The sequence below is a fragment of the Camelus ferus genome, chromosome 11 (assembly GCF_009834535.1).
Source record: "Camelus ferus isolate YT-003-E chromosome 11, BCGSAC_Cfer_1.0, whole genome shotgun sequence".
Classification (NCBI taxonomy): Eukaryota; Metazoa; Chordata; class Mammalia; order Artiodactyla; family Camelidae; genus Camelus; species Camelus ferus.
Window position 1 is genome coordinate 5,032,476 of NC_045706.1, and position 25,688 is coordinate 5,058,163.

General features: G+C 44.2%; 1 protein-coding gene across 1 annotated transcript in view; it reads right to left on the minus strand.

Moving 5' to 3' along the window:
• DOCK1 (dedicator of cytokinesis 1) overlaps positions 1-25,688 on the minus strand; it is a 484,302-nt gene that overhangs the window by 350,660 nt on the left and 107,954 nt on the right. The window contains 4 exon segments of the mRNA XM_032490663.1: positions 10,980-11,088; positions 19,588-19,722; positions 23,629-23,729; positions 24,074-24,163. Coding sequence (XP_032346554.1) covers positions 10,980-11,088; positions 19,588-19,722; positions 23,629-23,729; positions 24,074-24,163 — 435 coding nt within the window.

A 25,688-nucleotide genomic window follows, 5' to 3' on the forward strand; every position in this document is an offset into this window, starting at 1 on the left:
GCAGCGGAGGCAGGGGGCATAGATGAGGGAGGGGAGCCAGGGGAGAGACCCCTGAAGGCCAAGGTCAGGGGTAAGGAGAAAGCAATCACTCCAGTTTCTAAACAAGGAAGCCACGAATTCGAAGGCGTGCCTTTCCACTAGTGAGCATCACCACAGCGGGCAGGACAGGCGAGGTGGCTCGCAAGTGCCTGGAATTCTGCAGTTCCACATTAAAGGCTTGTCCCCCGACACAGGTAGGAACATGAGGGCAATCAACATGGAGGAAGCCCGTCGCAAAATTTAAGGAACGATCAATGACACTAACTACTCCTCACTGAAATCATTCACTGCAGGCTTCAAATGCTACAAGCAAAACTCCTAGGATTCAACAGTGGAAAAATTAACACGATGAAGAATTATTTGATTAAGCAAATGAATGCACATCAGTTCAGGCGTTCTGAACTGGCATGAAGCCATTACAAGTACCATGATGACTACTTGTTAATAATGATAAAGAAAAAGGAGTAAAACGAATGGTATCTATGTTGTAACTATAAAAAATTCTCCCACACGTGCACCATAACTCAGGCAGGAAACCAACACAAACGGTGGGTTTGCTGAAGAAGAGTGAACAGAAATGGTTCTGATTTCTGCTGGTTCTGAAAAGTATTGTGCACGACAAATGGGGGCGAGGGGGAGGCAGAGAGCAAGTTTCTCCATCCAGACAGCTCCAGATCAGTCTGGCCATGTGGGTGGTATCTCAAGGGTCCAAGGGCAGCAGCCAAGAAAGCTGTGGAATTCCCGCCAAAGGAACATGGCCAGAAGAGAGATTCCAGAAATCCAACGCCGGGCAAATGCTCTCCAAATTATAAACTGGTGGGAGCTGGAAGCCCCCACTGTCGGGTGAGTTCAAATCACTCAGCCAGACTATGGAACTCTTTACAGAGTCTGGAAACCACAGACGGGAAAGCAGCGTTTAAGGGAAAAACAAAAAAAAAAAGGAAGCATGTTGAGACAAAAGTTTACTAAGAGAATGCCCTAAAATATTTTCTTCACCATTTTTTTCTGCTGGCTCTTTTTTGACATGAGTCATGACTTCACTTGCAAGTGTCTTATCATCTCTGTACAAGGAAATCTTGTGAAATCAGAATAGCCCAGAACATCGGGCAGCTGGGGGCTGGCAAACCAGGAGACGCCAACCCTAAGAGGCCTGCCACATTCCCACTCCTGCTGGGCCCTGGCCACTTCCAACACCTGCAGCGTTTACTGGGCACCGATCAGAAATGAAAACTCCGGGCTAGAGTATAGCTCAGTGGTACAGTGCACAGTTAGCAGGCACGAGGTCCTGGGTTCAGTCCCCAGTGCCTCCATTAAAATAAATACATAAATAAACCTAATGACTTCCCCCAGCCCTAGGGAAAAAAAATGAAAAACCTTGGGCTCCCTCCCCAGAATTAGAGAGTGGGAATCTGCATTTTAACAAGCCCTCCAGGTGACTCGTGTGCACACACCAAGCCTGAGAAGCATGGGTCCCTTGGGCTATGGGTACCTGGCCCAAGGGCGGCACCCTCTCCAGCCCCTTTTCCAACCGCTGGCCTGGGTGCCACAGGTATCCTGAGTCTACGCTGACCTCTACCATAGGTCGGATTTTATCCCAGAAAAAGCTGCATTCAATTCCTAACCCCCAGTACCTGTGAATGTGACCTTCTTTGGAAAATAGGGTCTTAGCAGATGTAATCAAGTTAACACAAGCTCATACTGCAGGAGAGAGGACCTGGAATTCCAGATGAGAGGTGTCCTTATAAAAAGAGAGACACACAAAGACACCGACACATATGGGAACACCCTATGAAGATGGAAATAGAGATTCGAGCGATGCATCAACAGGTCAACGAATGTCAGGGCCGTGGCAGGCAGCGAGAGAGGCCTGGAGGCAGAGAATGGGCCCTTGTGTTTGTGCCCCGCCCTCTCGATTCATATGCTGAAGCCCTACCCCCACCATGTGATGGTATTAACAGGGGGCTCTTTGGAAAGTGATTAGGATTAGACAGACGGGGTCATAAGGTTGGGGCTCTCAGGATGGGATTGGTGTCCTTAGAAGGGTCACAAGAGCACTTGCTTCCTGTCTCTGCTCTCCGCCCCCTGAGGATGAAAGAAGTCAGCTGTCTGCGCCTGCGACGCGGAGGAAGGCACTGCCCAGAACCCGACCCTGCTGGCACCCTGATCTTGGCCCTCCAGGCTCCGGACTGTGAGAAGGAAATTCCTGTCATTTATAAGCCACCCTGTCTACGATCTTCTGTGGCAGCAGCCCAAACTGACCAAGACAAACACCCAGAAGGAACTGTCAGAGAACAAATTTCTGCTTTTAGCTGCCACGTTCGCAGTGTGTACTTGAAGCTGCCCGAGGAGGCTAAGAGCACTTCCAGGCTTGGCTCGGCCCCCTCAGCCCTGGGCCCTGGGGCCTCCCTCTCTCCCCTGTGTGAGCAGAACTCTCCACAAGGCCCGCCGCTGATTCTCAGGCAGGTTGGGCCGTTCCCCTCGTGGCTGTTTTCTCCTGAGTTGCCAGACTTCAGCGGCCAAATATCGTGTTCCAAAAAGTCCTACCCTGAAACAGAGAGCACGACCTGGAAGGTCGCCACCCAAGCCATCTCATCCTTGCCACGCAGATGATGACAGACTTGCAAGCAAAGCCCCGACTCAAGTGCATCACACCCTTGGATCAATCAACACAGTCAACCACCCCCTCTAAAAATTAAACAACAAGGGAAATACTTTGTTTGCTCTTAGTCTATCCTCCTGGCTCAGATGCTCCCAATTTCTTTAAAATACACGCTGCTCTATGACAGTTCCACGTTTCACTGGCTGACTTCCTCAGGGCCCAGAATCGTCTGAGCTAAGGGAGTTGGACTCCACAGAGCTCCTCTCTCCTTACCTGACTCAGCCACCCATCCTGCACCAACAGACGCCAAGGTTACACCAGCAGGTGGCTTCTGAGGATCAAAGCCCCCCAGCCACACGACACCACCATGGAGTCACTCAGCCCCACAAAGTGTAGGAGGAAGTGGAATCACGGACAGAACCAGGACTCGAGTGAAAACCAAGGCCAGGCAATCGCGTGGAACAAAACAGCCCAGGTGAGAACGGGGCACGGATCCATCACACGGGGAGCCAGTCCTGACGGCTCTGCTCCTGACCTCTGCAGACCTTCAGAGCATCTGGGAATCTGACTGTGCCCAGCAAACCGGACAGAACAAGCTCTCTGCCACATCGAAAAGGGTCGAACAGGAAGGTAATTAAAGTACTTTACGGAAAGGAAACCTACAAGCAATCTAAGTGCCCAAACATAGAAAAAGGGTTAACTAAGTTCTGGTACAACCACGAGGTAATATAACCTTCAGAAATAAGTTTTTGAAAATACTAAAGGATGGAGGGAAACGCAGGTGGGAAAAAATGGTAAAGGTATATGTGTGTGTGTATATATATATATATATATATATATATATAAAAATACACATATATGTAAATATACGTACATAGACCCCATACATCTGCATCTCACACAGCATCATAGATACATGACAGTGCTAACTAAGGAGAAAATGCAAACAATTATAAAGACAAAAACGCCACCAGTGTAACCCAGGGGACGTGTGATGACAAGGGAGCCTTATTTTCCTTAATTGACTTTTTGGTATTTTCCACTTTTCTAACAAGATCACATATTACTTTTAAAACTGAGCGCAAGGACACAGGAAAGCCCCGCTTTGTTTACGGGAACTGATAAGACTTCACATCCTTCTGGAAGTCCTGAATGCAGCGCCTGAAGGGGAAAACACAAGGGCCCAGGAGGCAGGGCCCCTGGGCAGGTCAAAAGGTACCTGTGAAACCTGATTTTCTCATGGCAAGGAAATCCTGTTATTTCTGAACCTTGTTTGTTGTCATCCTTAAAGCATTCAGATAGTTCTTCCAGGGGACAAAAATATGCTATACTCACAAATTTGTGAAAAGAAGCGTGGACTCCAGACGCTAGCTCAGAAATGAAAAAGCAGCAAAAACATCTGACAAGGAATTACTTTAGAAAAAGACAAGGAAGTCGCGTTCATCTCAAGTCGGGGTATTATTTTTAAGGAAATGAAAAGCATGCTTCTTGGGGGGCAAAACTCGCCCGACAACTGTAGTTACTGGGCTGCAGTATGGCTTATTTCCCACGCAGTTCCTTCTGGAGAAGGCCAGGTGGAAATGGGACCATCAGTGCTTACAGAGGCAAGAGGCGGGGATGCCTGCCCCCAGGGGCAGCCCCCCAGAAGGCAGGCAAAGTCTCAGGCATCTGTGTGCCAACCTGAGCTCGGGTACCTCAAATTCAACTAATCTTCACCCCAGTCAAATCCACCTGCTGATAGGGACCGTCACTGAGGGCCAGGGACCTGTGGCTTGACCAGATGATGGAAGACACACAGAAAACTGAGAATATTTAATACTACACTAGACAGGAGAGACAGTAGAGGAAATCTAAGGAAAGGGAAAGAACAGTGTTTTTCAAATGTGGGCTGAGCTCCATCAGCCATTCAGGAAATAAATTCAGTGCCTGTCAAGCAGCAAATTTTTTTAGTAAAATGCATTAGTTCAGAATAGACTAAAGGATACCAGAATAGAATAGAACATGCCAGAGTACATCACGTGGAAAAAAGGGTAAAAACTTTCTCAGGAAATAAGATTTTTCAGCTTCATATACACAACACACACACACACACACACACACACACCAAGACTATATTTCTTATTATGGGTCATGGTCAGCGTTTCCCCTGCAGAAAGTTCTGGAACTCTCTAGGCAGTTTGCAGGGTGGTCTCTTCCAGGTTCGTCCCACAGAGTTGTTAGTCAGATTTGTAGAACTGAGTGAAAATGTCAGTGCCTGTGTGGACTCTGATTGCAAAGCCCCAGATGCCCCAAATCTAGCACTGCAATCCACGAGTGATCAAGAAACAGAAGCCCCGTACAAAAACAGACATATGGACCAATGGGACAGAACAGAGAGCCCAGGAATGAACCCACAAACTTTTGGTCAACTAATCTTCGACAAAGGAGGCAAGAATATACAATGGAATAAAGACAGTCTCTTCAGCAAATGGTGTTGGGAAAACTAGACAGCAGCATGTAAAGCAATGAAGCTAGAACACTCCCTTACACCATACACAAAAATAAACTCCAAATGGATCAAAGACTTAAACATAAGACAAGATACAATAAACCTCCTAGAAGAAAATATAGGCAAAACATTATCTGACATTATACATCTCAGAAATGTTCTCCTAGAGCAGTCTACCCAAGCAATAGAAATAAAAGCAAGAATAAACAAATGGGACCTAATTAAACTTACAAGCTTCTGCACAGCAAAGGAAACCATAAACAAAACAAAATGACAACCTACGGAATGGGAGAAAATTTTTGCAAAAGATGAAACCGACAAAGGCTTGATCTCCAGAATATATAAGCAGCTCATACGACTTAACAAGAAACAAACAAACAACCCAATCCAAAAATGGGCAAAAGACCTAAACAAGCAATTCTCCAAGGAAGACATACAAATGATCAATAGGCACATGAAAAAATGCTCAATATCACTAATTATCAGAGAAATGCAAATCAAAACTACAATGAGGTATCACCTCACATCAGCCAGAATGGCCATCATTCAAAAGTCCACAAATGACAAATGCTGGAGAGGTTGTGGAGAAAAGGGAACCTCCTACACCGGTGGGAATGCAGTTTGGTGCAGCCACTGTGGAAAACAGTACGGAGATTCCTCAAAAGACTAGGAGTAGACTTACCATATAACCCAGGAATCCCGCTTCTGGGCATATACCCAGAAGAAACCCTTCTTCAAAATGACACCTGCACCCCAATGTTCATAGCAGCACTATTTACAATAGCCAAGACATGGAAATGGCCTAAATGTCCATCGACAGATGACTGGATAAAGAAGATGTGGTATATTTATACAATGGAATACTATTCAGCCATAAAAAAACAACAACATAATGCCATTTGCAGCAACATGGATGTCCCTGGAAAATGTCATTCTAAGTGAAGTAAGCCAGAAAGAGAAAGAAAAAAAATACCATATGAGATCGCTAATATGTGGAATCTAAAAAAAAAAAAAAAAAAAAAAAGAACATGAATACAGAACAGAAACAGACTCATAGACATAGAATACAAACTTGTGGTTGCCAAGGGGGCAGGGGGTGGGCAGGGACAGACTGGGCGTTCGAAACTTGTAGATTCTGACAGGCATATGTAGAATAGATAAACAAGATTATACTGTGTAGCACAGGGAAATATATACAAGATCTTATGGTAGCTCACAGCGAAAAAGAATGTGACAATGAATATAAGTAAGTTCATGTATAACTGAAAAATTGTGCTCTACACTGGAAATTGACACAACATTGTAAACTGACTATAACTCAATTTAAAAAAATGTTTAAAAAAAAGACTACAGAATATTGTTTAAAGATTTAAATATGGTTTATAGTTTTGTCCTTAGAATATATGCCATCAGGGATAAAATAAATTGAAACTATGTTATGAAAAAAAAAAAAAGAAAGAAACAGAAGCACCTGTGGCCAACACAGCGGGGTCGTCACCGGGGTCTCGTCCTCCAAGAAGCTTTACAACCAGCCCCGTGAAACTGCCTTGACTCCCCTTCAGACATCCGCAATTTCTTCTAGTGTATCCCCAAAGTTTTTTAACTGCTTCATGCATAAACAGAGGACATGTCCACTTCGATGGGAAGCTCCCCAGGGAATGAAGTTTATGCCTTTACAGCCCCAGAGCATCTGATACAGAGCTGTTGTCCGTCCACATGGACGATGGCATGGTAGGGGCCCTGTTTCTGGTCCAACTCATCACTGGTGCCCAGCAACTCTCTCTAGGAAAGCTGGATGGAAAAGAAGGGCAACCTAGGCTTAAATCATCCCTCTACCTGGTCCTGTGGCCTTGGGCAAGTTCATTACTAACTTCATGTAGGATTACTGTCAGGATCATATAAGATGATAAACACAAAGCACTTAGAACAGCAAGTGATCGATGAGTATCAGCTGCTGCTATTCCAGTCCTTGGAGCTCGTGCTTCTTTCTATCAACCTTTGGAATTAATCCTTTGGGAGGCTTCCAAGCATCCCTCGGGGCACTCTCCGTGTGTCTCTAAGAATGAAAGGCTAGGAGAGTTGGCCTGATTGACCATGAAGATTTCTGAACGGCAGAACCTGGAATCTGACCCGTTTCTCCAGGCAGCTGGAGAACATCAGAGCAGCAGCAGAAGGCGACCATCACCAGCTGTGAGCTGCAGGGACACGCTGAGCTACAGTCAGGAAATGAGACGGGCAGGTGCAGCACTGAGGGTGTGGGTGTAAAGGCAGGTTCTGTCGTAACTGCGTCAGGAGTAACTGAGCACCTGAACAAGCACGGTGGCTAGAGAGCACGGTCAAGGTGAGCAGAGGAAAGAGAAGGCAATGGGAGAGAAAGACCACGTCTGGCTGGGAGATGCCGCATCTAAGTGCCCTGGGTCGTACGTGCGGGAGAGGCAGACCGTGATCACATTGGGGGAGCAGAGAACAGACCCAGAGCACGCTGGCCAGAGGGACAAGGACCCGCTCACGGGGAGGAAGGAGCGAGAGAAGTGTGATGACAAAGAAGGATCCCCAGGGCACCTGCTGAAGGCTGAGGATGTCCGGGGATGGCTGTAGGCAAGTGAAGGGGGCAATCTGACGTGCAGACAGAAGATTCTAGACTGAGAGGAAAGGGTGAGGAATCGGGACCCAGAGGGAGGAGTAGGTGGGAGAGGCCTCAGGACAGACACAGAGAGAAAGTTAGTTTCAGGTAGCAGAACGGACTCCTCTTCTTCAGAGGGCAGTAAGAAAGGAGACTGATGCTGGACAGATCTCAGATGATCTTCTCGGTTCAGCAGACAGATCAGCATCATTTGTTAAAGGTGGGTGGCGTGGGTGCTGAGTCTCAAGCTCAAGAAGCTGCCAGAAATAGCTGCTAAGATAAATTCAACAAGAAATCTTTTTTTAAAAAGCCATTTTATAAAAAAAAAAAAAATAACATGGTACGGGTGCTGCAGAAAATGGTAATTCCTCAAAAACTTAAACATCTGACCCAGCAATTCCATGTCTGGGATGGACCTCAAAGAAGTGAAAGCAGGGCTGGGACAGTGAGCTATCTGTAAACTTACGTGCAGAGCAGTGTCGTTCACAAAAGTCAAGAGGTGTTAAAAGCCCGAGTATCCATCAACAGATGCAGCAAATAACAAAATTTGGTAAATATATACAATGGAATACAATTCTGCCTCAAAAAGGAAGGAAATTCTGGCACCTGCTATGACACAGACAAACTCCAAGGCTATTATGGTTAGTGAAATAAGCCAGTCAGAAGAAGAGAAATACTATATGATTCAACTTATATGAGGAACCTGGAGGAGTCAAATTCACAGAGACAGGAAGGAGCAGGGCGGGGTCGGGGCTGGGAGGGAGGCTGGGCAGTGACTGTGTGATGGGTACAGAGCTTCTGCTTGGGAAGATAAAGAGTCCTGGGGATGGATGGTGGTGCTGGCTTCCCATCAGTGTGAATGTCCTTAACACTGCAGAACTGTGCACTTAAAAATGGTTAAAGTGGCAAATTTCCACGTTATTTAATATAATAATAAAAATAATTTAAGGATTTGGCTGCAGCTCTGAGACTGAGGGGCATTAACTGAGGGGCAGCAAAGCAGCACAGAGGGGAGTCGGTCTCCAGAAACACACGGAGGCCCCAAAGCAAGATCAAGAAGTGGAGGCGCCCCGAGGGCACCAGGCAGAGGCGTGAAAGAAGGCACCAGCCACACATGGGCTGTGCTTTCCTCTCCCAGTTAACAAAACAAACAAACAAACAAAAAAAACATTTACCCAAGTCTGCTCCCTTGTGTGTGTGCTCGCTTCAATTAAATGACTCTGGTAAAAATTCTGAGTCCAATGGAAGGCAGTGCTGTTGAAAATTAATTTTGATGCCATGGTTATCCTGCAGTTAGCTATGATCTGAAATCCCCCCGCCTCTCTCTTCATTGAGGCGTAAAATGCTGATGTGAAACCACAAGGTGGGTGTCGGTAGTGGCTTCTGTCCTGAGAAGGTGACTGCAGGGTGCACAGTGCAGCCATCCCCACCCCACAATCCCAGCAGCTCACCTGAACACCACCGAGAAGGCACAGAGCAGGCTGGCCCCACCCCTACTCACAAAGGACATCACGTCCACAGAGCATCTCCAAAATCAAAACAGCAAACCAGGGCCACCCTCAGGAAACAACGTTTAACCCCTAAGAAATGGCAGTCTTTGTCATGTCTCCCCTATGTAAGATGATTCAGAACTGTAATTCCATTTCAACGGAGCAAAACTTACAAAGTTAAAACAACACACAAACGGGGTCCCATGACAGGAATCCTTAAATTTCAGATGCTGAGAAAGTACCTATTGCGAAAGAGCAAAATACAAAATTAGCAGCAAGGGAGGTGACATTTCAGATAGAACTCAGTCATCTGTCTTGCAGATGTAAGGTTTGCACCAACACACGGACGTCAATGAATTCACTTGGGTCTTATAATAAAACACCCACTGAAGGAAGGACTTCCAAGTCTGCAGTCACTAAACGCTTTGACATCAGGGAGGTGGGCAGACATAAGTCAAGCCCAACTCAATTTAATAACATAAGAAGTCTATTTAGACATCTAAAAGCACTTCTGGGCTTAAAACTTCCTGTCACTTATATCTATTCTTAGACTACCTGCGTCTGTTTTTCTGAAATGCCACAGGATTTGGTAGTAAATGTACTGAACACACTGCTAATTTTAACTTTCAAAAAAGGCAGTTGGAGGCAGTAAGAAATTAGCCAAAATAATTAATCCAAAACTTTAAAATCCGCACCACATGGCTTTCTCTGGAAGTCACCAGAGACTTTACAAGAAATTAGCATAAAGACGGAGAAATGATGCTGGAGAATCCCACGGCCCTGCCGGACCTCAGAGATGGAAGACACCGCCCGGCTATTCCTGCGCGGTTACGCTGGTTCCCCTGTCACAGCCGCCGGCAGGCAAGTCTGAGCGCACGTGGATCTTTGCCCCGGACTGAAAAGCTGGGAGATTACTTTCCCAGTGCCTTTTTAAGACAATAGCCATAAAGATGTCTTCTGAAAGTATACATTAAAAGAACATTCAGAGAGGAACGTGAGAGTAGAGACCGCTACCAGTCGTGGAGTGAGCGCTGCAGGTTGGTCATTTGGGAGGAGTCTTGTCCTTTGAAGGAATTAGCACGGGCAGCCTCTTCTGCAGGCAGTCGGCCACATGGAAGTTTCCAGAACGGGGATGCTGGACAGTGCGCAGGTGCTGGGGCTGCTCCCCGGCCCTCCCCACGCCCTGCCTCCTCGCCTGGCCACACTGGCTGTGTCCCGGAGACCACTCACCCCACCTGAGACGCCGGCATCCTCCTCCCAAAGGCCCCTGGGTGAGAACAGGTCACGAGAGGTGGTGAGAAGAGCCGGAGCCGGGGACGCGGGTCCCTCGCCCGCTCTTCCGCACGAGACTCGCTGCAGGACGACGATGCGTCGCCGTGCGCTCAGGTCGGACCGACGCCTGGGGCACCTGCAGCCTCCGCCGCCCACGCCTGCTGGGACCCTGAGCCCCCCTGACAAGTGACCTGAAAACGCTATCCTCACCCACTTCCCCAGCTTTCCGAAAAGGAAACTGGGTACCTCTCCTCGCCGCGGAGCAAAATGATAACCCTGGCAGCATTTAAAGCAGCGACGCAGGACGCGAAAGAATCCCACGGCGGGCGGGTGACCGCGGTCACCGCAGAGCTGCTCGCGGGCCTTCGGCGCAAGTCCCGGCTCCGCAGGACGTGCGGCGCCCGTTCTCTCGGCCCGCGGGGCCCCCACATCTCACCCGCGGTCGGCGCTGCTGCCCGCCAGGCCTACCTTCACCCTGACGGACTGGTCTGACACGCTGCTCATCATGTCGCTGATGGACCGGAACAGCTGCACCAGAGACTCCACGAAGTCAGCCTCTCCTTTGTTTTCATACAGCCTGCAAAGGAACACACGCATCAGCGGGCCTGGCGCGCAGCGCATCGCGGGTTCCGCTCCTGCATCCGCGGCCGAGAAAGGCGCCGCCTGGATGGCAGGGTAGAAATGTGAGGGGACGTCCTCAACAGCCACCCAGCACGCGAGGCGACTGGGATATGAGATTAATCTGGACCACTCAGCTACGGAGATACGTCTTCACACGGAAGAAGTTGATTTTTAATCATCCTATTTGTTGCTTTTTGCATTGTAACAATACAACCTGAAAAATGCAGAAATGCAGAGTATGAGAGAGAAAGAGGAAAAAGAGGAGTAGGAGGGGAGACAGCAAGGAAGGATGGAGACATCCAGCTTTAATTAGACCCACAGAGATTACATCATTCATATTTTGGTGTAGATCCTGCCAGTATTTTTTAAACCCATAATGTCACGTAACTGACCATCACAAAGACAACTGACTAAATTTAACATGATCTTATAACCACTTACAAATGACATTATAATAGTAAACTCGAAATTACTTGATTTCAGAGTAATGATACTATAAAAAATGCTTCCATCACAGAAATGGTGGTTCCGGGAAAACATTCAAGAGGTGGAGCATAGTCAATAAATGGATACTAAGGAAGTTACACACTGGTTACATGTACGCAAATATGTGTTGCTCACAGTAAATAAGTTTCATCTATATTTATTAGCAGTCACTTCAAGTTGCTGCGTTATGAAAAGCAGTATGTGTGCATTTTCTTTTTTTTCAAGTGAATATGTATTTAATTGGTTTTTACAACTTACTGTTTTATATGCATAGAGATGTACATATCATATTAACAAAACTGATGGAAATTTTCTTAACTTCACCAGTTCTTTTTTCCATTTTATATTGTTATTGAAAAACAAACACTGCAAATATTGCATGTAATACACGTGCATTTTAAAATGCTACAACTCAGATGTTTTATTAATATGGACTAGTTTTCTGCCTAATTAGAAGTATACCATACATGAAAACTTGTGTGCAATGGAAAATTTTGTAAACTAAGTGATAATTAATCACCCTAGAGGTAATCTTATATTTAAATGAGTTCCATTGTAAAGCAACAAATTCTGCCTAAAATGGGAAACTGCAACCTAGCGCATCTGTTTTGTAAAGAGTTTTCCAAATAGGAGTTTGCATAAATTGAGTATCAAACAATCACAATGATGGGGTCATGAACTTCTGATTGCAGGTTACATGGAGCAAGGTTTGGCAGACTTGCGCAGATACTTGGGGAGCCTTAAAACATGCAGTCATCCATCCCTCTCCCCCACCCCCAGTATATTTGCCAATTCCAAAGGCTCCATACGGCAGGAGACTAAAAACCAAAATGAAAACATCTGCAAAGCAGAGTGGAGTTTTTATCAGTCTCCAGAGATAATGAACAGTGTTTGGAAAATGCCAGGGAGAGGGGCCCCTGACAACACAGCAGATGCTCAGCTGAAAACCCTGGGAAACCAGAGGAAAACCATGTAAGACTGAGAACTGCCAAGGGTACACACAGCCTTGACTCAGAGCAGCCTCTGAATAGTCAGGGTTTAGCCCCACTTTCTCCGCGTAGAAGGGGAAAGAATGAATTACCTCTGGAAGAAGATCACACCAGTAGGAGCTTTGACAGTTTTACATACTCACAATACTACATTCAAACAAAATCACTAAAGACAGAAAAACACATGGGGCCAAATCAAAGCAGAAAAGAAGAAAACAGACACAGATCCACAGGTGATCAAGACATGGTAGTTAACCAGTAGTTCATCCTATAACAAGAATGTCAAAATAAATATAAGTATTATATTGTAAATAGAGGAAAAGGTGGAAAAAATAGAAAACTAGAAATCTAAAAAATAGAAATGGAGAAAATAGAAGATAAAATAAAAATTCTAGTAGAGAAATGAATCTATAAAAAACAATCAAATGAAAATTCTGAAACAAAAATATAATACCTAAAATTAAGAATTCATTATATGGGTTAAATTGAGATTAGACAGAATTAAAAAGAGAAGCAATGAAATGGAAGACAATCGACAGGAAAATAAACAGAAGCACAGAGACAGAAAACATAGAACAGTGTGTCAGAGACGCAGAGGGCACAAGGAAGAGAACTAATGTTCATGAAACTGAAGTTAGAAGAGGAGGTGAGACTACAAAACGACAAAAGCAACATTCAAATAGATAATGCCCAAGAATTTGCCAAAATTAATAAAGATATCAATCCTAAATTCAAGAAGCTCTGAGAATAAAATAATGCCATTTGCAGCAACATGGATGGACCTCGAGACTTTCATTCTAAGTGAAGGAAGACAGAGACAGAAAAACAGCATATGATACCACTCGTATATGGTATTAAAAAAGGGGGGGGGAACACTATGAACTCATCTATGAAACAGAAACAGACTTGCAAAGTTACTAAATAATCTTATGGTTACCAGGGAAAGGGGGTGGGAGGGGATAAATTTGGGAGTTTGAGATTTACAAATGTTAGCCACTATATATAAAAACAGGTGGGTTTTTTTTTTTTAAGTTTATTCTGTATAGCACAGGGAACTATGTTCAATATCTTGTAATAACCTTTAATGAAAAAAATATGAGAAGAAATACATGTATGTATATGCATGACCGGACTATTGTGCTGTGCACCAGAGATAGATACAGTGTAACTGACTATACTTAAATATAAATTTTTTTTTAATTTTTAAAAAAAGAAGCTCTGAAAATCCAATGGAGGATAAATAAAAAACAAAGCATTCCTGTGCCATCCAGAGTAAAACTGCTAATAACCACAGAAAAAGAGGAAAATGGTAAAAGTAGCTAGGGAAAAAGTTTTAAAGATACTATTACCTTCAAAGGTGTAACACTCAGTCTGATAGCTGACTTCTCACCAGAAGTGATGGAAACCAAGAGAAAACAGAATCATATCAAGAAGAAGAAAATAACTGCCAGTCTAGAATTCTATATTAAATGAAAATATCCTTCAAAAACAAAGATAAAATAATGATTTTCATACAAACAAAACCTATAGCAGACTGTAACAAGAGAAATCCTACACGAAGTTCTCTGGGCTAAAGGAAAAATTATCCTCTAGAGAAATATAAAACTGAAAGAAAGATGGAAAAACAATGATAAATATGAAATGTATTGACTGAATCCTAACTATACAAAACAGTAACATCTTACGAAGTTTAAAATACATGTAGACTTGAAATGCATGTAATAACAACACACAGAAAAAGAGGAAGTACATGGGGCTAAAGTCTTCACCTTTCTTAACCACGTCTTGTATGACCAGGGAATGGTAAAAGTAATCATTTGAATTACTCTATAAGAAGTCAAATTTGAATGCTCTCATCTGCAGGATAATCATTTAAAAAAAACAGTTAAAAGAATGTTAGCATGTTAAGAGAGGAGAAAATTGGAAGATAAAACGAAAATTTTGATTGGTAAAAAAGAATGAAAAATGGAGCAATAAAGGGGAAATATACAGACAACACAGGTAAAAGAGAAAATTAATAGAAAAATAGTAGAAATAAACCCAATATATTATTTAATTACATTATGTGTAAATTATATACTCAAAAGGATTTTCAGACTGGATGAAATAAAAATAGAGCTCTACATTGTGTATAAGAGACATACCTTAAATATAAGGACGTATATAGTTTGAAAGAATGGGAAATGGCATTTCATGCAAATACTAACCAAAAGATAAAGGGAACCTTTTCATTATAAGGAGTAAATCCACAAAAAGAAGGTCACAGCACTAAAGCTGCATGCCCCCAATAACAAACACAGCTTAAAAATCCATAAGGTATAATTAATGGCTCTTTCTTATATTTAAATTTCTACCGAAAATTCCTCAAGAATGAAAACTGAATTATTAGTTTCTCAATCACCATGTTTAAAACATCTAAATGGTTAGTATTTTATAGCAATCCTGATGAAGCATCTTTCTTTCATGAAAGGGAAATCTCTAGAGTTTCAGTGTCTTGGTTTTATTAAATAAACCAAGAAGAATCACGTGTTTGACCCACCTTGAGGTGGAGGAAGGGATAAGAGGAAAACTCAAGAGGGATATCAGCAGATTAACAGACAAAACTTAGTCATCACACCTTGCTCTGTGTAAATGTTGTAACTGTTCACTGACAAGGGACAACTAGATCTTTGTCTATTAACTGCATTCTATTTTTGGAATCTGGGAAATGACAGCAAAATGACAGATCTGCAACAACTTACTCATGATCAATGACTAATTATTCACCAAGCTAACACCAGGTGACAGGCAGACACTCAACAAAGCACCAGAAAGACAGAAGAGGAACTCAGCAACAAGCAGCTTCAGTGACTGCATTTAGAAGGTCTGTGCAGAACGTGCCTGTTTCCTGGCTCTCCAGCTAATGTGATCCGCCCACACAGAAAACACAGACAACAAAACCAGTGGAGAAATGCCCCCGGCAGTCAGGAAACTTTCCATGGATTCCTCATGAACCAAATGTCTTTAGACCAGAGTTTTAAAACCGCTGTTCTCAATTCTAAACAAAATGAGCTTTCTAAACAAAACAAAAAGTATGGATTTGCATGGTGAGAGAGACAGTGGGGGCGGCAATGATAAGTTTCAGTATCTTCATCTCCAAAGTTCCACCTCTTCGTTCTTTGGGAGAATAATCGTTGTCAATTAGTGTGGAATTTTACAAAGCTACTACACTATATGAAAACAGAGTACATCAGTCTGAAAGGAGAAATATAAAAGACCTCAAAAGTTCATTCCACTTGTCAGTTCCAGCTATGAGTGCAATTGTGTTTCTCCCAAGGTAACAGACGTGTTGCAGGTAAGAAAATGAGAACCCGAGTTGGATTTATCCCCCACGTCTGAACAACCACGCACCAGAGCTGCTTAGTACTCGTCACGAATCAAACATCCCAGACATCTGTGCAGGACAGAGGATGGCTTTTTCCTTAAGTAGCCTATACGAAATAGGAATATTATTTCACCTAAATGCAATGCCTTTGATAAGACAGATGAAGACCTACTGAAATGGGATGGTGAGGGCTGGGGTGAGGACAAGACATGACTAAGAAGCTTCAGCCCTTTTGTCTATGATTTTAAAGTCATAATTTTTTTTTCCTCCCATAGATTCTTCTCGGTAATTTCAAGCTACAGATTTAATTTTTAGAAATACTATCACATCTAGACAATGTGGCTACAACTGTGTTCTAAGTTTCGAGAGGAATATATGTCCTTGTCTGCCCTCAAGAACTGTAAAGGTAGCCAAGACACACATTTGGGAAGCATTTGGAGAAAAAACTAAGGTCAAAAAACTGTAAAAGTCCGAGACAGGCAGGGCTCCAAAGCTCATTAAGCATTTGGGAAGGAAGGACCCCAGTCACTACTGTATCTTTCTCATCGTGAGATGAGATCAGGAATGCTCAGACAAGGGTCTTGGACGGTTCCGGAAGCTGCACTGCTTTTTGGCAACTGCTGCTACTTGCCTTCTGACCTCTTTGCATTTTTCGTCTTGGACAGTCTCAGCTCCTGACAAACATGTTATCCCAGCAAAGACACTCAGTAGGGGGTAAAGCCTGGCTCCTCCCACTCCAGGACAAAGGCTGGCACGCGGATCACAGTCCCTGCCAACACCACGCTGCCAAAGGCCAAAGCAAAGGCATTCCAAAGGATGTCTAAACACAAAACACTTCCTGGGTCAAAGCAAGGGTCTGCAGAGTATTTCACTCCATTTCTGCACAACACAGTAGAACTGAATCACATCTGTGGACCACTTACTGCTCCAATGACTTAAAGAGATACTACAGACAGGAGTCTCAGAGATTGACCCCCACGCTAATCCCAAGCTGATGGGGAGGAAAGGCTCTGAGGGGCCTAATTAAATAGGATTTTCTATCCCAGAATAAGTTAAGGATGTTCCAAGCTGTCAGGTAACAGAAACTGTTGGTTAAAAGTATGAGAAAGAGAATGCTAATTGCCCAGCCAGTGTATATTTCTCCATTACTACTTTAAATAAAGAAATCTGACTTTGTTGACAGCATCAATAAACCCATCTAAAAATCCTTTCCAACCTCCCTGGGATCTAGGGTGATCAGGTGACATATTTCTGGCCAATGAGATGGTAGCACATGACACTTCGCAGGGACTGGGGACAGTTCTTTAAAAGGAGAGTAAGTGGAAGAGCTGTTTATCCCTCACCTTCCCTTCTCTGTGGCCTGGAATGCAGTCCTGATGCCAGGAGAGGCAGGAGCCACCTTGGGGCCATGAGATAGAGAGACAGACCCCTAAGGACGGTGGGGCAGAGAGGTAAAAGGAGCCAAGGACCCAAAATAAGCAACCAGAGAACAAGGGCCTGCACCCCGGACCCTTCCTCTGGGCTGCATGTCAAGTGGAAACAATTTTAAAAAGTCAGCCTCATCTCACTGAGTGATGTTAACCTGGATTTTTCTGTGACACAAAGCCAATCACATTCCTCACCTCTATAAGATCAATCAAACTCAGTAACATTTCTAGACCATGGTTCTAAGATCTCATGCCATTTGTGTTTTGAGGTTGAAAGAGATTAAGGAGAGACAGAAATGATTTTGCTACTGGTCCACTTAGGTGACCCCAATCTTTTCTAAGCAGCATTATTTTGTAAAAGATTATAGCGTTTACAACAATAGCAGAAACACACTGACCATCAGTGCACACACTTCTTCTGATTATTAATCTCTAAATGAGAAGGAAGATCAGCAGTGTGCTTAGGAAGGAGATGGGCATTATCCAACCCCTGACCCAGTGTCAAGTTGATCACACATCATATAAGATTAAAATTTTTTCAAATGAAACATGACATAATCCACATCTCCTGTTTTGTCCCTTCAAGTTCATCCTCTCACCTGAGTGTATATTTTGGTTTAGAGTAATCAGAGATTTAAAATGAGTGGAGAAAAATATAAAAGCAAGATAGAGGATGCCAAGAAGTTTACTTCCAGAGAATTAATTTCATTGAAAAAATAAAATAAAATGCAGGAATCCACTTGCTCATCTTTCACAGCTGACAGAAAATCATCAGTGGCTCTGACCTCTAAGAAAAGAGAAAGCTTCAACCCACATCAAGATTCACACGTATACACAATAAGCAAAATTTAAGAGTGTGCCTATGATGTCTAGCCAAGGATAAAAGCTCAATGGCCTCATACCGTGTGTCTTCGCACATAAACATGGCAGTGTGGAGACTGCTGTTTAAATCTAGGAACCCCAGAGTAAACAAAGCAGACACAAGCCCTGACCAGTAATGCAGGGGCTGTGACCACTGGTCAGTGGTGGGTACGACCCCATCTGTGACCTTTTCAGCTCTACACACTCAATACCTCGCTCCTCTGGCTTTATATGCACCATGGTGTGCACAGGATAGGATTCTGAATACCTCCCCTTTCTCCCCCGGCCCTCCTGGAGAAGCCAACATGAGGCCAACAAAGATCAAGTGGAGAGTCAACAGGGAAGCCCTGGTATGTGTCCACACTCGTTCGATTCCCAGTATTCACTGACACGCTTGGTGATGCGTTCTCAAAATCAGAGGGACATTGGTCCTTCAAGTCCATCCCTGTGTTTAGAACTCACTATGAGAACATCAACCTCAAATAACCCACATGAACCAACAGCACTCACTGTAGGTCACCCAAAGCAGCTGTCCTCCAAAAGCAGCAGCAGAGGGAGTCCACCTGGACACCCCAACACCCAGTCTACCCCTTTTCACATCCCTTCATTCAGAGACTTAAAGATGGTAGGGCCAACTGAAAGCTCATTGATCTTAGCACAGTTCTTCATCTATAGGTGTCCAGGGAAAGATACCAACGTCCTCTATAGAACAATGAAGTCAGCATTATTATTACCTCAGTCCACTTCAAAGGCCAAAAACAATTCAGAAATTCACCCAGACTGTGTGTGAAACCCATCCCTAAGCTAGGACCCCTCAGTGTCCATTCACGTGGCAAAGTCACGGGTGGGAGTCTCTCCCTGGAAATAAAACATGATCCCAATTGAAGGAAGGAAGAGAGTCTTCCCAAGTGAGGCGATTTGACTTGATTTTGGCTTTTGGTTGTTGTGGCTTATTTCTTTCACTTATGTTTGTTCTATGGGGGCTTCTTTCTCTACAAGATACATGAAAAGAAGTTCCAAACCCTGGGTATTCACCCTGCACTACCTTTGAAGAATTGTGAACACTCTCAGGAGACAATGTTTGACTCACAGCCACACATTTCTGACTCAGGAACAGGACCCGAGACTCAAACTCAGTGCTTGCGTTGGGGAGCAGTCACTAGGGGTGGGCAACCCCCACCCCCACCCCAGCACGGCTATTTGTCACTGCTGCGTCTTGCTAAAAAGCAAGGAAAGGAAGGGAAAAAAGGAGAGGAAGGAAGAAGGAAAAGGAAGGAAGGAAAGGATTTCCTGAAACTCCTCCGCAGAGCCAGCATGCTGATACCTACTGGTTGAACAGTATCCGGGAGCGCACGATGAACTTGAAGATGTATTCTAAAGCTTTCATGGCTTTATACAGCTGGTCACTTATTCCCGGCTTCTCAGCATTGTCCACGTAGTTCCTTAAAACTTTGGTCAGCTTCCTGGTCACAGTGGAAACACAAATTAACAAGTTCAGAACATGATAGCATCTCAACTCTTAACTGGGACAGAAATACACAGGTGGGTTATTTTTATGTTGCTTCGCACTTATTAGTATATGCATATTTGTGAAATGTATTCGGAACAGATTAAAAGTGACCCATAAAATAATTCTCAGAGGAGCGAGATCTGAGCATTTAACGAGCACTTTCTAAGTTTTAGATGTTTTTCTAAGCATTTAAATGTATTATGCAATTTATTCTTCACAGCAACACCGTAAGGTAAGTGTTGGGCTTTATCTTTAAGTTACAGATGGAAAAGCCCAGGATTCGGTAGGTAAACGAGCTTTCCCAATGCTAATAACAGAATTAAAGGGACCTCCTTTGTAGCCGTATCTACTTTCACGAAGCCCCTTTTTTTTCATTGAGCGTGCGTTATTTCCAAATGATAAAGGCAGCAGTAGTAATAACCAATTTTTAATTCTGCCCAAACTTCTACATTTTCTACCACTACTGGCCCATAAACTAATAATTATTGTTCATCGTTCAGAAAGATGACCCTCAAAGTGATGCCGTCTAAATCATAAAGCAATAATTAAATTAACTTCAGTATACTTTCAGCTTTTAGTTCATGGGCTAGACTGTAATTCTCCAAAAGATAGCAGCATATGTAAAACCTGTAGGAAGACAACCCAACAAGATTACTCATTAACCAAACTTCTCCACTCCCCAGTGTTTTATGTAATCTACAAGAATTCCCCGTGGCTTTGAAACATCCATCGCAGTCATAAAAATAACCTGCTAGGGTCCTGACAGCACTCCTGGTTAAGCTGTGAGCCAGGATGCACCAGACTCTTACTTGAGGTTATTATAAGACACTCAGAAGAGCAACTATAACTCTGCTGGTAGATGACCTCGGAACAGCCCTCAGAATAACTATTTTACTGATAAATCACAATAAAAGCCTTTTGGGGGACTGAGTGGCTGTAAAGCCATGTCTAACAGTAGTCAGGCTGCAGAAGCCTAGGAAAGAAACCTGACGTTGTTAGAACAGCCTTCCTACCAGTGCGCTGAAGAAGGTAGACCAGAAAGATGCCTTCCCACAGGCTCCACTGGCCCCGACGCTGGGAAGGGCATCTGCTCCTAGATGTCTAGAGGTGGTTCTCAGGGGACAGCAGAACATCTCAAGTCCTGTTGAAAACCTGTTTCACTGAGTTGAATTTCTTTTCCCAGACTGATTGGACCACACATCTTTTCTTCTTAGACCTACAGTTACCCAAGGAATATACACTCCACAGAAATACTTTTTGGAAATTCTTCCAAAAGATTAATCAAATGAAAGAATAATAAGAAGGAATGATTTACTAAGAGAATCACCCAGAACCAGAAAATAAATCTGAAGTCAAAAGACCCCAATCCGTGTGAGCCAGGCCATCTGTAGCTGCAGAAAGATCAAACTCCTTGGTACTTGACCAAACAGGGCATTGGTTCAGGGAGAGGGACGCCTGAACCAGCTCTGGAAAAGACAGCTCTGGGGACAGAAAGGAGCCTGTCCTGCTGGTTTTCTGGAAGACCAGCCCCCAAAGCTGATGCCTCCCTCCTCGCCTGGACCAGCACCGGTCTCTCTGATCGTAAACTACCGATGCAGGAGCTCCTGCTCTCTGAGAGCCGGGATGCTAACAAGTAACCCCTCCGCCACAATCATCTTTATTTTTTTTTTTAATTTTGATTTTTTTTGCCGGGTGGGGGAGGTAATTAGGTTCCTTTTTTTTTTTTTTTAAATGGAGGTACTAGGGAATTGAACCCAGGACCTTGTGCACGCTAGGCATGCACTCCACCACTGAGCTAGGCCCTCCCCCACTACAGTCATTTTTAATTTCTTCTCTTGGTGTTCTTTGTGAAATAAGGCTGCAGATCTCAATACTTATCAAAGGAAAGAGTGAGAAACAACCTGGATGAAAGTCTAACCTAAGTCCATTCGTGCCAAGACTTCTAGACAGGAGGGGGCGAGGGACCTGCTGGGATGACAGTCTGTGCCAGAACGTCCCCCCAGGCCAGAGGACACGGAAAGCATTCACTAGTGCGGAGACAGCCTTCCATGACTGGGTTGGAACTGTGCGAATCACAATTACCTCCTCTGGCACTTCAAGGAGAAAACACTCAGATTCACACTGCTGAAGAACCACTTGGGGTTGTTGCTCTACCAAACATGATAAGAATACTTATTTGCTGAAATTAAAATGTCCTTTTCAGCAGATGATGGAGAATGAATGAGCGGATGCTAACTCACAACTCAGTCTCATCATAACTTGAAAATAAAATAGTACTTTCTGTGTTTCCCACTGAGTAACTTGCCCAGTGCTCCCTGCTTTCCGTCTTCCACCTTTGAGAACGGAATAGCACCCTTCTTGTAGGGGAGGGGGGTGCCAACAGGAGCATCTGGAACATAGCACGGTGACCTTGTCACCGTTCTGATTTTCTGAAATTGAAGTACAAAATCTAATCTGAGAAGAGCTGTTTGGCCGTATCTCAGCAAAAAAGGAACATCGTGAAGGTGACCCATACGCAGTCATGTCACACTGAGAGACGCGCACAGGCCACCTCCTAAGCTGTGCATGGGCACCCTTTTGGCGGCCATAGCAAGATGGTGCCACTTAATGAGAACCTCCCCACGGTCTGTCAGGAACCGTCCGAAGTGCAGACAAGCGGGGCCTCTCCAGCGAGACAACAGAATGTTTTAAACAAACATTTATTATCAAGCAAGCACAAAGCTTGTCACAGCTTGTCCTGTCCTGTGTGCGCCAGGACATCGGAGCTCTCTGCCCATCGGGGCTCCACCCACCGCCTCGCAGTAAACATGTGCTCAAGCATGCTTGAGCTCAAAAACCGGGAACAGGACTGCTGGGCTTGAGAAACAGTCAAGGATGACAGGTTTTGACCTAAGCATGGTCAAGACACAGACGGGAGCTTCGACACTACTTCCAACTTCCATCATTTCTAATGATTCTAGGGGGAAGGGTCTTAAAGAAATTAAGTCTTTCTTTCTCACTGCAACTCACACAATAAGAAGTCTGAATACATGCCAACAAATCCCATTGTGAGAGAACGAGGAACTCGCCCTAATAATTCTAATAATAATGAAACCTAACTACTGCTTAGCGCTTTCTAAGTGCCACGGATTATTCCAAACACTCAACATGTAATAACTCATTAAAATCCTCAAGGAACCCTACGGTCCTGCTGTTTTACAGATGAGAGGGCTGGAGCTCAGGGACGTTAATCAACTTAAACTTGTCAGGGACAGAGTGGAAACGTAAGCCCAGCCAGCCAGGTCCCCGGGTTGGGGCATCCCCACCAGGCTTGCCGGGGGCGCGTCCCACCAGACCCACAGGGCATGTCTAGCGGTGTGGGGGCAGACGGGCAGGCAGGAAGAATCTAAGTTAGTCACAGCTGCAGCTTCTGGAACAAAGGGAAAGGCACTCTTTAAAGAGCAAAAAGATACATTGAAAAGTACAAAACTGAATTTTATTCACACTAAATAACCAATCATCTCAAAACAGGAACACATCCATTTATTCACTCATCAAATGCTTGTCGGGAAGCCATGGTGTGGCAGGCACTCGGCACCCACGTATCCGTTTCATCAAACACAAACTGAAAATTTCAAAGACAAATAGAAAGGTACGGAGAAGAACAGGAATTTATTCAAGAATGTTCTGATACTTCCTCACATACCTCTCTCAGCAAGATTTTTAGGTCTGTTAAGAGGGAAAGAATAATAAAAATTATACCAATAAATTCAGTTTGGGGAAGGGAAATCCAGACTTACGGGCAAAAGTACATGGAAAAGGCTCTTACAAAAACAGACAAAAAGAAGTAGTGGTTTTAAAGCAACAAAAAAGAACTTACGTGTAGGCTAATGTTGCACTGAAGTGTTTCTTAATGTAGGTTTCCAAAACAGGATTGAAATGCTGAAATTTTCTATCAGCAATCAGTCCAATGATAAATACCTGTGAGATTAATATCCATGTTAGCAAAAAAAAAAAAAAAAGGCAGACGACTTTGGAAGCGTCATCTGAAACCTTGGCACCGTGCGGTGCACCAAGGAGCGATGACATTTCCAGACAGAAGTTGGTCGACCAGTTTCCCTCACCTCACCCCACACATTACATCTGCCTAACTATAGCCTTGCAGTGAAAGAAACTTTCTGCCTCTCAATTCAGCTGCTCTGATTGGGTTTACAACTGGAAATGCTTTCAAGGTCACTGTGATGGATTCCCGCCCCCAGCTTCAAAGGCTGCAGCATGAAAGTGCCCCTTAATATCTGAGCAGATGCAAAGTCAGAGCGTCTTACCAGAGCATCAAACACTAATGTATCAAAAGTCTCGCTCTCCGAGTTCTCCATCATGATGTTGAAGAGGGCATCCAAGGTGTCCTGGAGGAACTAGAGAGACACAACAGGTCAGCAGACAGAGCAAGCCCGCCCAGCTCCCCCACTGAAAACAACGCCCATTTTTGGCAATACTGCAAACACCCACCTTTCCCAAACAGCACCTACTAAGCTAGGAACTTCAGGGATTTTTTGCAGCCATTAGATGCACACGACAAAAATCTGAGACGAATGAATTTAGAGCAAAGGCACGCCACCCTGAGTCGAGCAGAGGAGGACGGGCAGCAGGGAGCTGCCTAGGGCCCCCTCCCATGGGACCTCTCCGACCCTTCTCCTGTTTTTCATCACAAACAGTGCAACAGCAACTCGGGGAAGACTGGTTCTCACTCGTTCCGGACACTCTGAGTATGGGACCCGAGCTAGCAAGTGCGCCGAAGCCACACAAGGAGCAATTTCTGGTATAATAAAGGACCTTCTGCAGACGCAGGTGCCCGAGGACAGAAGAGGTGTATGATTCTGAAGCTGGTAAAGAGCAGAGGGCCAGGACGTGCTCAGTTTATTCAACAGCAATTTAGAAATTCCTCTTCTAGACTACTATGACTCACCAAATAAACACTGCAGCATAGAATGGCAAAAACATCATGAATTTAATTCAGAAAGGAAAAACTCAGAAGACTTCAAAGTTTTGTCACACTAGAAAGGGGCTTTGAACACTAGCCCCATCCTCCCCTGAAGGATGTGTAGGATGGACGAAAAGGACTCCACTGGAAGGAATGAGTTCCCTGTTTGTGGAGTGGATCAAGCTGAGGCAGAATGCCATACAATGGACTGTTGGCCATAAAATGGAATGAAGTATGGTGACATCATTATTAGGCACTGGACATATGCAAATCAAAACCACAGTGAGACACCACTTCACCCAAACTGGCAGCTATTCTCAAAATGACAGACAATAGTTACGTGTGGGAAAGGATGGAGAGAAATTGGAGCTCTTATACGACACTGGTAGAAATGAAAAACCACACAATGGCTTTGGAAAACAGACTGACAGTTCCTCAAAGGGCTAAACATAGATTTACCATGTGACCCCATAATTTCATTCCTGGGTATGCAACCAAAAGAATGGAAAACATATGCCCCCCACAAAAACTTCTGCACAAATATTCATGGCAGCTGTACTTCTAATTGTCAAAATGCGGAAACAACCCAAATGTCCATCAGCAGATGAACAGATGAACGAACATGGCATATCCATACAACAGAATATTGACTATTCAGCCACAGAAAGGAACGAAGTTCTGCTACATGCCACAACATGCCCTGAAACCAAAAGAAGCAAATCAGAAAAGGCCGAATATTGTCTGATTCAATTTACATAAAATATCCAGAATCGTCAAAATCCAGAGACAGACGGTTGCCTGGAGCGTGGGGAGTGACAGCTAATGGGTATGGGTTTTTCTTTTTCCGGTGATGGAAATGGCCCGAAATGAGAGAGTGGGGACAGCTGTACAACTCTGTGAAGACAGTGAGAACCTCTGCATTGTACGAATTGAAAGGGTGTTTTCTGGTATGTGAGTCA